Consider the following 18,729-nt stretch of genomic DNA (forward strand, 5'->3'; position numbering starts at 1 on the left):
GTCCTAAATAAAAGCACTTGGTCAATGACCCTTAGTTAAGCAGATTCCTTATAAGCAGATTCCAGTCTCTACAACTCAGCTTCCAAAGTGGGTTAAAAGCAGGAAAGGCAGGTGAATTCAGGTAAAACTAAACCACAAGTACCCTCTGCACTTAAAAATGAAATCCTCTGCCTACTCTATATGCATTCACTTCATATTCAGTGCTCAAATGTTACAGCAAAATAGTTTTCTGCCTGCAATGTTTATTAATATCAACAATTTGAATGACAGGCTGCAGAATATTATCTATAAATTGGATTTCAAATTCATCAATGCAGATGAGGAAATCATTAAAAAGAGTTTATAGTAATGTAATTGGGAAACAGAAATCCTGATTTGATCAGCCTGCCCAATCATAAGTTTCACTTTTCAAACTCTGCATAATCAGGACTTGGCAGTAAGCTATTCAAAATAGTGCGTCAAGTCCAGAAGCATTTAGAGGATGTATCCAAGGAAAGATCCACATGGACAATCTTTTCCTTCATAAAAAGAGACAAAATTGAGAGAATAGAGTATTTGCTAATATTTACTCATCTCACTAGCAATGAAAAAGCACACTTGACACACCATTTTTTCCCTTTTTAAAATTAAAATTACTGCATCCTAAGTATTTAAATTCTCAACTCAAACCACTGAGCTTGATCAGAGAAATGTGAAAAACACTTTAAGTTTGCAGAACAGTTACATCACATTTGGCCAGGAAAGCACATAGCACCATTTACAAACTTCACCACTGACATTATAGCAGTAGCATATTCAGCTTACTTAAATTTGCAACTCTGCTGGATATAAAATGAAATTTTCTTAGGCCTTTTAATTAATGCAGTGTGCAAGACTGCGCTAATTTGTATTTGAGTAATATAAAGCATTGCTCAAGTAAGTGTTTAGGCTCCTGTGAGCTGAAGTAACTGCACACCTGATTGCACATCAACGAGATCTCCGTGGATGTTTTCATGACTAATTATATTCACTTATTCATGGGACTAGAGCCAAGCATGTTAAAATTAGTAAGCTTCTCATATGGTATAAGCAGATAATAAAAACATACTCAGTAGTAGAAAGTTACAGTCATCATTCACTATTACTGCAGGCCTTTGCCCTAGGGTATATTACCGTGTCCCGCAGCCGTAGGGGGGAGGAGGAGAGAAGATCCAGCAGGCAGGAATTGTGCAGCAAGATTGATTTATTTAATTATTTTACAAACTCTTTTATAGACCTTTTTCTTCATAGTCTAATTAGACAAAGATCAGTCATCCCTTGGGGGTGATTGGCTAAAATCCTAAAACATCCATTGTCAAAATATTTTTCTACTATACCATAAACAAGACTTTTTGAGGTTGCAGGTGTTTGGTTGTTTACAGAACTCTGCTACTATCTTTGTGAGAGAGAAAAAGTCTCTCATGGACTTAGAAAATAGCAAGAAAATCCTTGCTAGCAGCATTTTTGTATCCACAATTCACCATGGGGCTTGTTTTAAACTAATAAAGTATGGTAGAAATCAGAGTGCCTCTGCTGCATTTCCTCAGATTACTGACTGCTTCCTCTATTTTTTACCTTCCATCTGATCAGGGGTTCTGAGAAGTCACGTAACATGTGTCTTCAGTAGGTAATAAAAATATCTCTTAATTTCAAGAGTAATCTTGCTCTGACTGTCTTTCATTTGGTCTTCATTGGATTGTGTATTGGTTTCACATGGCCTGGTTTTTGGTAGCAGGGGACAGCCACAGAGGTGGCTTTTGTGAGAAGCTGCTGGAAGCTTCCACCATGTCTAGCAGAGCCAATCTCTGACGGGTATGAAGATGGACATGCTGCTGGCCCAATTAGAGAAATTGGTAATGCCTCTGTGATAACATATTTGAGAAGAAAATCAAAACATCGCAGGGCATCCTGGCACAGTGCATGGCAATGTGCCAGTGCCGCCACCATTTCAGTGCAGCCTGCAGCGAGCTTTGCCTGCCTGGCCACCCCTAGCCAGCCATACCGCAGGCAGAAGGGTGGCAGCTTCTCCTTCCCGGCACCCCACATGAAGAGAAGCATTAAATAGCACCAGTGCCGCAGCAGCCGCCACTGCCTGCACGGTGGTGGCAGGGGCCGCGTGGTTGGCAACAGAAACGTGGCAAGTGATTCTGCGACGCAGAACCTAAACAAAATCAACCTCTTGGTGCTGCGGGATGCTGCAAAAACCTTTGAATTCGTGGAACTTGTTGGCAATAGTACCTATGGGCAGCAGTTTTTCTTCTAGATGGAGAAGAAGAGGAAGTGAAGACATAAGAGAAAACAACATGGTGGCACCAAGGTTAGTGAAGAAGGAGGGGGAAGAGGTGCTCCAAGAGTCAGAGCCAAAATTCTTCTGCAAGCCGTAGTGAGTACCATGGTGAAACAAACTGTCCCCCTGTAATCCATTAAGTCCAGGGGAGATGCAGAGATCCACTCGCGGCCTGTGGGAAAAGTGCTCACACCAGAGCAAGTGAGTGCCAGAGAAATCCAGTGGGAGACCTGAAGAAAGAGAGAGGGCCCTTGCTTCCAGAGATAAAGAAAGAGGGCCCTTGCTTCCAAACTAGAGCAGCCTATCCTTACAAGACTATACCTGTGGATGAGTGACCCATTCCACAGCAGTTCTGGGAAGACTGCTTTCCCTGTGGGAGGGATTCACGGCACAGCAGAAGAAAGACTCCTCTCCCTGAGCGAAGTGAAAAAGATCTCAAGTGACGAACTGACGAAAACACACCACGCCCTGTCTTCCCTGTGCTATCAGTGGGAAAGAGGGAGAGGCTGGGGGGAAAAAAGGGTGTTTTAAAGGCTTTTTTTACTTCTGATTATCCTCCTCTGACTCTGTTAATAATAAATTTACTTGATACCTTTAAATTTGAACCTGTTTTGCCCTTAGGGTATTTTTCTCCCAATCCTCATCTCATGAGCCATTCATTAATTTTTTTCTGCATGAACAGCTTTCATGGGTGCCTGGCGTTTGGCCAGTGTCAAACCATGACAAATTACAATATCTGACACAAAAACTAACTCAACCTCGTTCTAATGGTTGAAGTTCAATTGCCTAATACAAACTATTTGTTTCTGTAGGATGGAGACAAACACAAGGGTATTGAGGATGAAGGTAAGAGCAACATTTATCAAACATGGATTAAATGAAGCAAAGATTTGGTGAGCAGAATTCCATCTCACTTCTTTTGAAGGACTATGACAGCTTTGATTTTCAGAGCCTCTAAGATCATGACATTATGATATTGAAATTTTAAGAAATAAAAATTATACCATCAGTCTTCATTTTCTGCACTGCTGCGTTTGGAACAGATTACAAAATACAATTTTCTGTTATTTTTCAGTGAAGGAGGAAAAAATCATGAGAACACTTAGTCAAGATTTTCATCTTCCCTGCCCACTGAACAGCAGTGCTGTGATGCATGACCCTGACCTTTCCCAGCCTCGTATATTTTGACTGTTTGCCCACTCAGCTCCATCCCTACATTTTAGTGAGGCCGTAAACAAAAGATATGGAATGGCATGCCCAGCAAATCACAGAATGCTGAAAAGGTCAAAATAGTAGTGCCGAATGTTTCTACTCTGTAATTTACAGAATATATGAGGCATTCACATCTTAATAACTCATTCACATGACAAACACTGTAGAGGGAATGTAAAATCGCAGCACATGAATTCCTTCCAGTGACAGTGTTTCCAACAAGCATGGAAAATGGTGCAAACTTTGCCCTGTGGTTCTCTTTTCTGGAACATTAATAGTGTCTGACTTTCAATGCACAATAACATATGTCTGTGGACTGTGCAGTTAAACGTCTCTGTGTTTGCAGTCAGGCTCAGAGCCCAAAAGGCAATGTCCCTGAGGCAAAAATCCAGGTCAAAGCTTTCTCTATCTGTACTCCTTCTTTGCTCTTCTTGGAGCACTTCCCCAATGCCAGGTGATTTTATTGTCACAACATTCCTGAAAACTAGAGAAGCAATATCCTCACCTTAAATGAGGACAGAACGCTGGTAAAGGTCAGGAGAGTTATAGCAGAAAAAAGCCTCTCAGCTCTTACCAACAGCTCTAAGCCCCTGCTCTCCACCAAGACCATCTTTTCTACTTCCTGTCTCATGGACTGAACTCCATTTTTGCAGAAACAAACTTGTGCCCATTTCCCAGACACTAGTCAAATGAAGTAAATTGAGAAACCAAACAAGAGATCCTTTAGCCAAGCTCAGCACAGCTGCATGTCTGTGGCAGCTAAAGTGATGGTTACATTTGTTAATGGCAGTTTAATCCTAGTGAAGTGCTAAAGGTCCGTGTCCTGGACATCCCCACACTACAGTCACCACTTTCAGAGGAAGATTTACTGGAGCAAGACGATTTGAGGCATTCTTCAATCATCATAAGTTAGCTAATGCCCTTGAATGAATGCCTTGGGATAACTGTAAGTCAGGATATACTGGAGTGCTTCCTCTTAACCACTTTCTTGGAACAAAAAAGAAGACAGCGGATTGATTTATAGTATTGCTGTTTCAAAACTAACTGCAAGGGTGTCTATCTGACACCAATTAATCAATCTTTTCTATACAGACAGAATCATGGTGCCCTCCGAGTATATACTGACCTAACATCCACTGAACCCAACATAAGCAATAAAAAGTTTATGGAAAAAATACAGAAAAAAATTTGTAAAGTGCTAAATCTTAATTTCTGACATATCTGTGCCAATCCCATGAATCCCAATGGGTGTAAAAACCATGGATCAGCAGTCAGAATTTGGCTTGTCTTTCTAAGCCCATTAAAACAAAAGACAGAAGTGTGCCAATGAACTGTTCTGTTTCACAGATGAAAACCTGGATTAACCATACAAAAAGCAAAACAACAGTGGATTTACACCAGCTGAACCACAGATCCCAGCCCAAGTCTCTGAAGTGCAGCATTTCACCATTACCCCTGAGAGAAGCATGAATATTAACAACATACCAAATTAGCATCAAAGCATTAGCAGTAATACACTTTGGGTATTTAGGGAACTACTTCTAAACCTAAATGTCAGACAATTTGTCTCTAATATTCCCTGCAGATTAGTACAGAATGATTGCAATAGATGTAAATCCTGCCTCCTTTCCTACAGGCACGTACAGCTGAAATAGCTGTGGAGCTTTATACTTTGTGCTGCAAAGGAAGGCAGGTCCTAAAGACCATCCTCCCAGTTTCTCTTTTATTTCCTAGTGAAAATTGCTCCTTCATGTATTTCTGTGCTGAAACATGGAGCTTTTGGTACGACAGTCTGCACTGCCTGGGGGGAGATGATTTTCCAGCACTGAGTCTGGGATGATTCACACAGCAAGTTTGTAACCTGGTGAAGGACGGGGAAAAACGTGTGAGGTTTGGTCCACCCGTGGGAAGAACAGGGATCTCCCAGCTCATCTGTGGGAGGAGGTAGATGCAGTGAAGAACCATGGATGACTGGAAGGTATGGAGGAGCCAACAGTGAAGGTACCAGCTTGCTCCTCCAGACAGCAACAGTACAGGGAGATAGGGCTGTGAGATGAAGGTGCAGCGTGGGGAGAACTGGGGATGGAGGGAACCGAATTTTTGCTGGTGTTGGGGTGGAGGGGACACCACCCACAGGTCTTATCTGCCTTTAGTCCCACCTTCCTTCTGCTCTGCCACTCACATCTGAATTTGTGAGGTGGTATGGGTTACTCCACATGGACAGAATAAGGCAGTAGAACATGATTTGGGGCAAGACGATCACTTATCCCACACTCAGGCCACAAGGAAAGAACAATAAGTCTCTATGGATAACTTCCAGTCAGCCTCTTTGCTGACTCAGGACCCATTTGGATCAGGTCACCTCTGATTCCTCAATGTTTGTCTCTTCTATGCCATCCCAGCTGAGCTGGGAGGTGCAAAGCTCTGGGTTTGACCTGGCTTATGGAAACCCCGATCTACCTCTGAGAGCCCCTGCTAAGCCCTAGGCTGGTGAATGCCTGGGAGGAGCTGAGGAAAGAAAGGCAGCATGGAGTAACCAACATCCAGGATCCCTGTTTTTCATACATACTCACTACATTCCTGAGCAGTTATCACACATGACCCTTTAATCTGCAAATCAAAAGGCATGTCCACAACACTCAAGAGGCCTAACCACAGACAAGTATCAGGGCTCTTTCCACACTGCAAGCACACTAAATAAGAATTTCTTCCCAAGTTCAATTTCAAATTACTTGCTCTATTTGAGGCATTTCACAGTTCAAAATTTCTCTATTGCTTTCTGTCCAAGATTACTACTCTATTCAACTGCTTATCAAATACCTGTATCTTTAAACACGAAGAATGCAAGATTTAATGAGCAAATCTGTAATGAGAGAGAGTGCTGGATTGTCTTGAATAAACAGGCTTGGTATGAAATGAATGCCTGAAACATCTTGCAGGGCTTTTTTTTTTTTTTTAACAATTATTATTTATTTTTAAGAAGAGAAGTGGCATCTCAGTGAAAATTGGAGTGACTGTGGAGAGTGAAGTGGTATATTTAAAATGTCAGTAAATGCAAGAATTTTCACTTCTCAAATAATTCCTTTCAGCCACTGCTGCAAACCAAAAGGGCTTTTTTACTCCTAACTATTTTCAGTCTATTCCTACACCTGTCAGCAGATGTAACTTTGTATATTCCCTTGCACTTGTTTTACAGTAGCTCTATTGATCTCTATTGATCTGCCTAATAATGAGTCCCAAGGAATTGTGCTGTTAAATCTTTTAGAAACAAAATCTTTCTGAAGAGTTCAGCTATTAGGAATAATGACAATCCTCATAAACTATGTGTTTTCTTTCCTCAGCATCTTTAGAAACAGAGAAACTACCATGACAAAAGTGAGTTAAACCCCTTGAGGTCCTCCCTGTTCAGTAAATGAATTAACACAGAGGATGCTTGCTTTGTTTTGTAAGACTCCTGCTACATTTCTTAAGTAAACATCTGAAAACAAAACCAGGACATAGCTGAAAAGCGAATGATATGAAAATTATATATTCAATTAATATATACCCAAACATGCAAAATTCATTGCACTCAACTAACTCGTTCATAAGGAAAAGACTTAACAATGCAGTCACTGTAATACATGGTACAGAATTAACAGCTTTAGTGTCTGTTTTGATACTGTATTTTTAGCTTTTTTTATGCTCTGTGGAACACACAAATGAAAAATAGCAGCCATGGTGCAAGCTAGAGAACTCTGGCAGCTGCTTATACATAGACTGGCTAGATATAGATCCTTACAGATCTGTGTCCAGCCAAAAATCAGCAGAGCACAACTGTACTCCTTTCTCCCACAAATGCCTCTGCCACACTGTTTTTATACCAGCTGAGAGCTGGCAGCACAACAGCTCCCAGCTCCCAGGGATCAGATGAATTTTGGCTTCTTGGTGCTACTAGAACTGTGCAAACTCAGAGGAGAAACCTACTCTGTAATCATGTAATCAAAACACAAAGGAATGGTTTTCCTTCTTTCCATGTTCTCAAAGCACTAAGAGTGAACAAAGTTAGCTGGAAAAGAATTTTAACAAATGAATTAAGAAATAAATCAGCAGAGCAATGTACCAACATGCCATCTTAAGACTTACAGCACAGCATGCTCCACTTGCTGTCAGACAGCTGTATGTGAAAATAGATAACAGCTCTTTAAAACTTACTGCTCACAGCCCTAAGACACCTGACTGAGGTCTCAATCTTTACTCTTCTAAATCACAAAAGGAATGATCTAAACTCAGGGATTTGGCATGAACAATCCATAAACACACTTAGGTTTATATGGTCAGTCAAAGTAACAGCAAGCTCCTGCTCTAAAAAAGGGGCCTTGAACAACTCAACTTTGAATCACAATGGCATACACTTTAATAAATTCACAGTCAGAGCTTTACATGGGAGATGGTCTTAAAGGCCTTCTGCCTCATCTCCTGGGCACAAGAGCTGAGTGTATTTCGGCCTGTACTATCAAATCTGATTTTAATGTCATGAAGACAACTCAGGAATACTTTTTGAGGAAGAACATTTTATTATCAGAGTAATACCATATATTTACAAAACAGACACTATATAGTAAGAACAAACATTATTTGTTAATACGGAGGTACAGTAAGATTAAATGTATCACATACCATGCAATCAAGAACTATTTCTCTACCGACCTCTATGCAAAAAACTAAAACACAAATAAAAAGGGGTCTTTTTCTAGTTTTGCTTTTACAAAAAGGAAGCAGTAAATGGACAATAAAAAAAAATTCAGTCATTATTTCCTAGGTCGGCCCAGAGATGAAGTGGTTATCTGACTTGGTAAAGCAACTGAGACAATGAAACTGTTTTGGACTATTTCTCCAGTCCTCTGGGATGCTCTTTTGTCCTCCTGTCAACCCTCCCCCATCTCTGGCTCTGTTTCTCCACCACAAGCAAATACAGAAAACAAAAAAGAAGCAAATTCCAGTTTCTGCTTCTCTCTAACCTTGATGGGATTGTTTTTAGATCTCTGTGACACTCCAAAGAAAAACAGAAAACACAAAAAGTACATTCCTGCTCCTTAAGAAGAACAAGGCAGGCTCTGGACCATGTTTGAAGCCTGAAAGAGCTCTTTTATCCACTGTCAATAAGAATTGTGCATACCTGTTTTCACTAAAACTTCTTATAAGATCTGAAAGCTAAAAGGTGAATACTGCAGTTTGGAGTAAGCAAATAAGCTGCTAAATAGTTAGGCCACTGCCTAGAGGCCTATGGAGATTTTGCATTGCATCGTGCTAATAATTAAGGATAAAGACAGTAAATAATTATTTATCTCCTCTACTTATACAGAAAAGACAGCTATTTCTTTAAAGATTAGTTTTCCAATAGAAAACGAAAATAATCTCTGCAGAACAAGTAGATGGATTAAACTCCACTTCTTTTGTAGCTTAGTGGCACATTTGTACTTGCATAACTACTGAAAAATCAGGCATATCGGGTGATTTGACTCCATGGGCTAAAGGGCCTGTAACACACAGAAATTTTCCTTTAATTTCTAATAAAATACTGAAGAATGTCAATTATTCAAAACTCCTAGGAGCTTAACAAGATTTCAAAGAAGTATTCTAGCAGGTGACCTTACACAAAACTTCCTCCCGCATTACATTGTGCAATCAAATGATTCCCAGTCCTTCAAGGCTCTGACACATTTCAGAGCCCAGCACAGCCTTCCTGCCCCACGCTGCTGGTGGCCTCCACAAGATGAAGTTGCTCCCTGAGAATCTTCCAGCTTTATCTATTTGCCAAGTTAAATCAAGAGAGAAATCAATGAACTTCACTGCAAAAGAAGTTAAGTTCAGGTTCCTTCATATGAATATGGTTTAGTGGCAATAACCAAACTCATTAACATATCAGAAAAAAAAGCACCATGTGTAAATTCCCTGATCTTAAGGGACAACTAACGGCTTACATTCCAGCATGTAAAGATGCAAGATTTGTATTTCCCTCTAGAGATATTCCAAAATCCTATTACTGAGCCACATCTCCATGGAGAGGAGGGAGTTTGTTTTAATTTTTTTAACTCAAACCTCTTTTTAATCAGCCAGAACAAAATGTTTTAATGCAAACACCAACAACAACAACAACAAAGAATTCAGTGCAAAAATAACAGAGTCCTGCTGGAACAGGGGAACTTGGAAGAGAAAATGAAGATGAAAGGAAAATGCAGGAAACAAAGACATGTACTCTGAGTGCCTTTATTACACAGATGTATGCAGGGACAGTGTGCTCCCAAAGGAAATCATTAGAAAGTTGACTTTTAAGAAGTTAGACCAGGAGACTGAATTCAGCCTTTTGGGTGATCCAAACTTCAACGATTGTGTTTTGCTGTTAACTCGGGTGGGGTTTTAGCTATGGCTCCAGATCCATTTCATATGCTCTTTTAGAGGCAATTTCTTTTCAGCTACAGACATTTGAGCCCTGTGGAGGGGAACCTAAATATGCACATATGCACCTGTCTGCAGAATTCATCTGGCACTGGCTGCTTCCCAGATCCAGTCCTGTCTTCCCTGTGCAAGCCCTTACAGACTCCTGAGTCAATTCAGGTGTATGAGAGAAAGCTACTCTTTAAGATTAGCTAGGGTCACAAATAATTTATATTCTCACATTCAAGAATTGAAGTCCCATTTTTAAATAATTCATAGCATCCACAGTGCTTCTCTGACATTGTTTGGCACCTGGTTTAAGAACAAGGATGTGTCTTTGTACTCATCTCAAATAGAACCCTGTACAATTTCACAAATACCTTTACCACAATGTCACCAGCCCTCTTAAAATGTTTCACGCTGACCCTGCTCGCCATTAAACACCATTCCACCTCTGAGTCCTAGCCAGCTTTGGTATAAAAGCAGGAAGAGAGTCAAGCTCAAGAAGGAAAGTGCCACAGTTTCAGCACTGAGTGAATAATCCCCATATGCAATACATCTCTTGTAATTTAAGCTCATGGCACCACAGTCCTCAATAGCAACTATAATTCTGCCTCTTAAAATTAGAAATCTGTTTTCAAGTCACTGAAAAAAACCTCTGGAACCTCAATGCTGAGCAGTTTTTTCAGTATCACAATGCCCCACAGCTCCCCAAAGCTAGCAGAACTCTCCAACATTATTTTCTAACATGACTGAAAATAGAAGCTGCTAGCAGAGATTCAGATATGTGCATTCACAGAAGAATATATAACAGGAGTGCGAAAAGCATACAAGCATTTTAGTCAAAAGCCCTTTCTGGCACACATTCAGAACAACCTGAAAATGCACTGCTTTAACTTTTGAAGGAATCTTTTATGAGAATATTTGTCTTAGGGTGAATGTCAACTGACCAATACAGCACCAATGTAGACATATATTACTCTACCAATTATATATTAAGAAGAGTATCAGTGCTTTATATTTAATACCCATTGTAACCAATTAGTACAGCCATCCCCTGATGTTACACAAGTTCATTCCCTTAAATTGCCATGGCAGTAAATTCTACCATTATAAATGAGAAGCTGCAAATTGATTTGCATGTAATAACTACCACTAAACCTTTCTTACCACTTCCAATTTATCCCATCTGCTACCAGAGTGGAAGTTTAGGATCTATTATTCCCAGAAGGGGACTTACCCAGCTGGACATCTATAACAGTTGGCTGGTTCTCCATGGGGAACAATGGCTTTGGAGGTTTGTCTGTGAGTAAAGCTAGAAAAGAAAATGAGAAAAGGTAATGGAAAAATTGAGACCAATGATTGCAAAAGAAAAGCTCTGTCATGTAAGCAATCAAATGTTTGTATACTTTATGGCATGTAAACATTTATTACATACTATAGTTGTTACACAGTCAATGTGTTACCACCTTCCTTGTGGCCGTAGTGATCCCCTTATTCAACAGAAATGAGCTATTTCAAGAATTACATTTTTAATACAAAGCAGAAAAACAAACTCAATTTCTCACTTTTAACCTACATGTAATAACTAGAACAAGCAGTTTAGACGCTCATGTTGCAAAGTTAACAAAATTAATTTGAAGTGCCAGACAAATCTATCTCAGTGTTACCAGTCCCAAATGGTCTTTATGCCTGTCCAAAACAATACATAGAAAACTTGCACATAATTGTGCTTGAAAGACCCTAGCAGCTCCACAGTAGCTTAGACTCCCACCCCAGCAGGTGGGGTACCTGGACCCTCTCATCAAAGCCTGAGTGGGGACCCTGCCTCCTGCTGGGCAGAAATATCTCCATCTGAGAGCAGGAAACAATATCCCAGCCTTGTCCTACCAGGGGACTGCTCCAGCAAGCAGGTAACACAACTATTGAAAAACATACCTACAGGCACAGGCTTCACGACCCTGTTTGAAAACTTAGGGGCAGACAGTGCAAATAGGTTTTGTAAATTTGGCTTTGCTTGAAATAAACAACTGTGTATTCCTGGAAATGGGGAGAAGTGCTTTTAATTAAGTATAGCATCTTGCACCACATGAAATTAAACATTTCAAAATTACCTTCAAACTTTTCCTGTTAAAATTCATCACCTGAAATTATTTGATCCAAGTTTGTAAAATAAGCAACAATTGTCAACCTACAAAAGAATTTTACATCCACAATGGCCTCAACAGTGTTTCAGTATCTGGTATTTACAACACTTTTTTTCCTTAGCTTTAATCAGTTTTTCAGGCTTTTATTGCTACATTTATTACATTATATTATTATTTTTCATTTCTGGTACTAAACTGTACTCAGTACATTGTAGAACATGGAGAAAAGTTGCTGGAGCAGCTTCATCCATGCTGCGTCAGTGTGCTCAGGCTTTCCTTGCTCAATGTTCTCTTCATATCCCATTCCCACCTACACCCTTTGTAACCCAGTCTGACCAGGGCTTCCCCATTTCCCTCAGCTTTACTTGCAGCCTTTGGAAGTTTTCTAAATGTGCTCCTGCATGTCACATTTTAAATGGTTATGTGTTGGGGAAGATGTTGGGGAAGATGAAACAGGAAAGCCTTGGAAATATGATTGCCTGACAAAAGATTTTGGGAATATGAAAACTACAGGCAACATCGAAATGAAAGCCACTTTTGAAATACCAGGTCTTAGTTACTGAACAACTAGAAAACAATGGTATGGCCGACTGAAGTAATCCCCTCTTGATGGAACAATACCCTCTGCTTGCAAACAGGTCCAAGGGTCAGAGCAGACCCTACTAGCTCAGCAGAAGGGGTCCAAAGAGTAGTTTTTAGAAGTTAAGATGTAACACTCTATGGTAATATAAGAACTCTTATAGGCTGTATGTAAATGCTATAGGATTTGTATCTTGTATTAGATTGGTTAGTGACAATTAGAATATTCAGTGCAGAAGATGATTTATTGTATTGTAACCAGGACTTCAGACATTCTCAATTCTCACTCTCTCTCTTCTACTCATTCTCATTCTCATTCTCACTCTCTCTCTTCTACTCATTCACATTCTCATTCTCTCTCTTCCACTTCTACTCTTGCTCCTACTCTCTCTCTCTCTCTCTCTCACCCGTTCACTCTCTTGCTCTCTTGGGCCTGCTCAGAGCTGAGTCTACCAGCTCTGAGCAGTGCCCCAATACCCACGCCCTTTACAATAAACCGGCTGTGTCCCAAGACCTGCCTATAGAGATCTCTCGTCTCCATCCGTCACTGTCTACGTCCGGCCGTCCCGACTGGACCCCAGAACCCCCGCAACCTACAGTCTGGCGCCCACCGTGATTGCCGAACCCACACCCAGCACCTGCAGCCTGGCACACAACGTGAATGAATGCCCGGTTCAGCCTTCTCCATCTGTAGGACTTTTCTCCATGGACGGTAACTAAAAGACCAGTTATAGCCACCTAGAACTTGTCGTGAGCACGGCATACCGATGCTGCGCATCGTAATAGCTGGAGCTCTGTAATTCTGCTGAGGCAGCCTTCGAGCACAGGGTTTACCTGGAGCTCTTGGAGGGAATTGCCTGGCAGTCCTCGAGCACGGGCCGCCACTGCTGCGCAGCGGCCCCCTGGAGCTCTTTGAGGAGGTCTGCCGTATCACCCCTCGAGCACGGACACGCTGCTAAGCAGTACTGACCGGAGCTCTGCGGAGGGAAATCTGCCGCACGCCCCGAGCACAGGCGAGTAGTGCTGAGCACCGCCCGCACTGGAGCTCAGTGCGGACCCACCCGTGAGGTCCTGAGCACGGAAAGCCGTTGCCAAGCGACGCCTGAAACCGGAGCTCTGGGAAAGGACCGAAAAGCGGCGTCCTGAGTGCTGAGTGGAGTGCCTGGCCAGCCCCGCACGACAGACATCTGAGTAAGGACGCTGCTCCTGCGACATCACCTAAGTGAGTATCATACTGGTCTAAAAAATGGGACAAACCCACTCTGCCCATGACAGAGATCTCTATAAGCAACTTAAGCATTTACTTATAAGCTCTGGTCCAAGTCAGTTGCCTAAACACGAGCTAAAAAATCTTTTAGAATGGACCCGACTTAATTTCCCAAATGCTGACCGTTCAGCCGTCTTTACAAGAGACTTTTGGGACACAGTTGGAGTTAAGCTCTTTAATAATATCTCCTACCGAGATATGGCAGCTGCACAGCTGATCCCAGCTTGCAGAGCGCTCGTAGAGCTGTTTGCTGCGGTGGCGCCGCCCGCAGCAGTCACCCCGCCGAGCCCGGTTCCAGCTGCGAGTCCGCCCCTTGCCGTCGCGAGCCCGCAGCGGAGCATGGCCCCCGCCCCTCCGCCGGACTCCGTGGCTCCAATACCCGCGGTCCGCCTGACGCGCGCCGCCCCGCCCCCTGCGCTCGCGGCCCCCGCGCCCGTTACCCCCGGCCCCAGCCACCCCACCGGACCCTACGGCCCCTCCCGCCCCTCCCGCCATCCCGTTCCTCCCCGCTGCCCCATCCCCCGCGGCCCCCGCCTTCAGTGCCAGCGTCTCCGCGGCCCCGCCCCTTGCCCCTGCCCCTCCGTGCCCCCCCCCCGGTTCCGTCACCGCGGCTCCACCCCCCCCTGCTGCCGTCATTGCTACCCCACCCCCCGCTGCTGACATCCTGGTGGCCCCGCCCCCCGGCGGTACCCCGGCGGGGCCAGCGCCTACCCCCCTGCTACCTACGGGTGTTACCCCTCCCCCAGCCGCGCCGGTTATGGCCATGGCTACCATTATAGCCAGCCCCCCCCAAAGCCAAGCGGCGACCCTTCTTCCAGCCCCCCAGGTCCCCCCCCCCCCACACGGCGCCGATGATAGCCATTGTTCCATCCGCGTCCGCCGCTGCTGCGTCTTCACAGTCCCCTGCCGCTCCCGAAACACTGGTGCCCACAGCGCCGGCCACGGCTGTCCTGCTGTCTCCGGCACCCCCTGTGCACGTTACCGCAGGAACCCTACCCCCCCCACCTTGCCGTTCAAGCGCGCACAGCACGCCCCGAGCGGTCCCCCGGCCCCGTGGCGGCACAGCAGCCGCCTGTGTCTACTCCCGTCTCTGCTGCCGTTTCTGTGCGGTTCCCCGATCCCCGCACACCATCGCTTGCGCTGGGAGCGCCCCAGCTCCGCGAGCCACTTGATGCCGGTGCCGCGCTGCCTGCACGGATGTCTGCAGTCTCCCCCGTACCTGCCCCTGCTCCAGCTACGTCTCCCGGCACTGCAGCCCCATCTCCCGCGGCACCACCACCCACCCCAGCCCAGCCTACAAGCTTCCAGCAGCAGCACGCCGCGGTCCAGCCACCAGCCCTCCTGCCTCCCGCGACCGCAGCCCCAGCCCCTGGTTCTGCAGTCCTGCCATCTTTCGCTCCGCCCGAACCGCCCGCCACACGGACTGCTGCCCTTACAGCCTACCGCGCGGACCTGATGACGCAACACGCGCATGCGCCATTGCTGCAACTCCCGGACCCGTGGTATCAGTCTGCTCAGACTTCTCCAACCTCAGCACCGCTCCCGGGACCAGCCGCGCATCCTCCCGCGACTCCGCCGCGCAGCTCCACCCCGCCTCCTCGCCCGCCGCCACCGAGATCGGCTGCACCACTCCCGAACTCTGCCGTTCCATCGCTGCCCCTGCCGGGTCCCATCCCCGCGCCGCAGCCGCCCCCGCCGGGGTCCCCCGACACCGTACAGCCGTATCCCTCCGCGCAGCGCAGCCTTGCCTCAGAAGCTGCGAGCAGGGGGGGAACCGAGAGCAATAATGCAGCTCCAGTGGCAGGGGAAACGGAGAGCCCCTCTGCCGGAGCTGATGCTTTAAATCTAACACAAGTAAACTCTGAAAAGCAGCCAGATTTGTTTGCAATAAGCCCCAGAGTCCCGCCGGCAAGCGGTGGGGATCTTGCAACCCAGAAAGAGAAAACGAGTTCTGAAAGTTTGTCAGCGCTACCTTCTGAATCAAAAAATCCTCCAAAGTGCTCAGATTATTCTAAATTAACAGATTGCCATGAAATAAGACCCCAAATCTATAAAGATGAAAGTCTTAGTCTATTAACTAAGCCTGTGATAGCTAGCCAACAGCCTGACAGTCCTAAAATGTGGGCTCCCATCTCCACTCTCCAAATTAAAGAACTAAAAAGTGCTGTAAGATACAGTGGCATTTGCTCACCGTATCTTAAACAACTGCCAAAAAGTACCCTAAAAGGAACACATCAAACTTTAAAACGCATTTTAAATCAACAGAAAAGGGGAAAAGCCCAGGCTACACCTCAAAGAACGTTGAATAAAGCCTTGTATGTTTTTAATTTCTTGAACAGCTCTGCAGAAGAGCCTGAACCCCCCATCTATAGACATTTCCTAAACAACAAAAAAGCAAAACTGAAAGAGCACCCTCCAGTTTTAATTAAGAATTTAGCATCAGGAAAAATAGAAAGACCTTATGATCTTATAATGTGGGGAAAGGGATTTGCATGTCTCTCCACAGGTGAAGGAACCAAGTGGATTCCAGCAAAGAACGTGAAGCTGTACCACGCATCAAAGCCCACTGTCTGTTCCACTTCAGGCAGTGACCCCGCGAGTAGAAGCCGAGAAGCCGGCACTGAAATGTGAACTCGGCAGAACCACTGAGAGAAGATTGTCTGCCAAAAACAGCTCAAGAAAATAATGGAGCTTTCTCATCTGCGCGCGTGCATGTTGCTTTTATTCTTATGTTTTAGTTTTTGTAGCGAAGCTTTACCTGTAAATCAACGAAAGACAAATGTCTGGGTTGCTTTAGCCAAATCTGCAGGCTCCGATACCATCTGTCTATCTGACACAAGCCCTGACAAACCTTTTTCAACCTGTTTAGTTGGAATACCTTTACCAGAAGGTTTTGATAATGTTACTCTTGATAAGTACTGGCCATACGATGATCACATTTCTCCAACTACCAGCCATAAACACCAAACTTATATTGATAACTCTAAAATTGATAAATCTGACCTTCAAGAGCTAGAAATCCTAGGCTCGTTAACTATGGATACCTGCTATTTCTTTCACTTTCTAGGAGAAAACGGTCCTCATTTAAATGTTACCCCATATCACCCAGCTTATAGCAATGTAACTTCTTGGTGCAACCAAGCTAAGCTTCTTATATATGATGAACCTCATGCAGATCGTTTTAACAAACTTCCTATTCGATTCCCTAGAGGAATTTGGCTCATCTGTGGAGACAGAGCCTGGCAAGGTATACCTTCAAAAATAGATGGTGGCCCTTGTGCTCTGGGACAACTTACAATTATTGCTCCCAGTGTCAAAGAAGTAATCAAAAACAAAAACAGAAAAATTAGATCTTCCTGGGGACATCAGTATGAGAGCGACTGTGATAGTGACTTTCATCCTTGGAACTCTGAAAAATCAATTGTTGCGAGCATTTTTCTTCCTCAGTTAAGTTCCTCAATTGCACTAAAACAGTTAAACAAGTTGGGATGTTGGCTCAGCAAGGAGGTAAATGCCACCTCTACTATGATCAGTGACTTGTTAACCGATGAAGAGGCAGTCAGACATGCCACTTTACAAAATAGAGCTGCCATTGATTATCTTTTATTAGCACATGGGCATGGCTGTGAAGATTTTGAAGGATTATGCTGTATGAACTTATCCGATCATTCTGTTTCCATTCACAAACAGTTACAAAACCTAAGGGACCTAGCTAACCAAATTACAACAGATAACTCGTCTTGGCTAGACAGTTTGTTTGATGGTTGGAGCTTTGCACCCTGGCTAAGGGAACTCTGTAAAATAGGCTTGATTATTCTAGTAGTAATAATTATAGTTTTAGTAGCAGTACCTTGTATACTTCAGTGTGTGCAAAAAATGACGAGTAAGACTATGTCTAATATCTTAATTGTCCATCGAAAAGGGGGAGATGTTGGGGAAGATGTTGGGGAAGATGAAACAGGAAAGCCTTGGAAATATGATTGCCTGACAAAAGATTTTGGGAATATGAAAACTACAGGCAACATCGAAATGAAAGCCACTTTTGAAATACCAGGTCTTAGTTACTGAACAACTAGAAAACAATGGTATGGCCGACTGAAGTAATCCCCTCTTGATGGAACAATACCCTCTGCTTGCAAACAGGTCCAAGGGTCAGAGCAGACCCTACTAGCTCAGCAGAAGGGGTCCAAAGAGTAGTTTTTAGAAGTTAAGATGTAACACTCTATGGTAATATAAGAACTCTTATAGGCTGTATGTAAATGCTATAGGATTTGTATCTTGTATTAGATTGGTTAGTGACAATTAGAATATTCAGTGCAGAAGATGATTTATTGTATTGTAACCAGGACTTCAGACATTCTCAATTCTCACTCTCTCTCTTCTACTCATTCTCATTCTCATTCTCACTCTCTCTCTTCTACTCATTCACATTCTCATTCTCTCTCTTCCACTTCTACTCTTGCTCCTACTCTCTCTCTCTCTCTCTCTCACCCGTTCACTCTCTTGCTCTCTTGGGCCTGCTCAGAGCTGAGTCTACCAGCTCTGAGCAGTGCCCCAATACCCACGCCCTTTACAATAAACCGGCTGTGTCCCAAGACCTGCCTATAGAGATCTCTCGTCTCCATCCGTCACCGTCTACGTCCGGCCGTCCCGACTGGACCCCAGAACCCCCGCAACCTACAGTCTGGCGCCCAACGTGATTGCCGAGCCCACACCCAGCACCTACAGTTATGTTCTGCCATTTTCTTCTTGGAGACTAATCACCATAATGAACTGACAGCCTGTCAGAGCTCTTTCCATAG

General features: G+C 44.0%; 1 protein-coding gene across 8 annotated transcripts in view; it reads right to left on the bottom strand.

Moving 5' to 3' along the window:
• The window catches only part of IL1RAPL2 (interleukin 1 receptor accessory protein like 2), a 393,260-nt gene that overhangs the window by 99,484 nt on the left and 275,047 nt on the right, over positions 1-18,729 (bottom strand). For 7 of the 8 annotated variants that reach the window (XM_048318818.1, XM_048318811.1, XM_048318812.1 and 4 more), the window contains one exon: positions 11,175-11,249. The exons of the other annotated variant lie outside the window; for it this stretch is intronic. In XM_048318818.1, the coding sequence (XP_048174775.1) occupies positions 11,175-11,249 (75 nt within the window). The remainder of the gene's footprint in view (positions 1-11,174; positions 11,250-18,729) is intronic. 8 annotated transcript variants of the gene reach the window in all.

This window comes from Corvus hawaiiensis, chromosome 14 (assembly GCF_020740725.1).
Source record: "Corvus hawaiiensis isolate bCorHaw1 chromosome 14, bCorHaw1.pri.cur, whole genome shotgun sequence".
Classification (NCBI taxonomy): domain Eukaryota; kingdom Metazoa; phylum Chordata; class Aves; order Passeriformes; family Corvidae; genus Corvus; species Corvus hawaiiensis.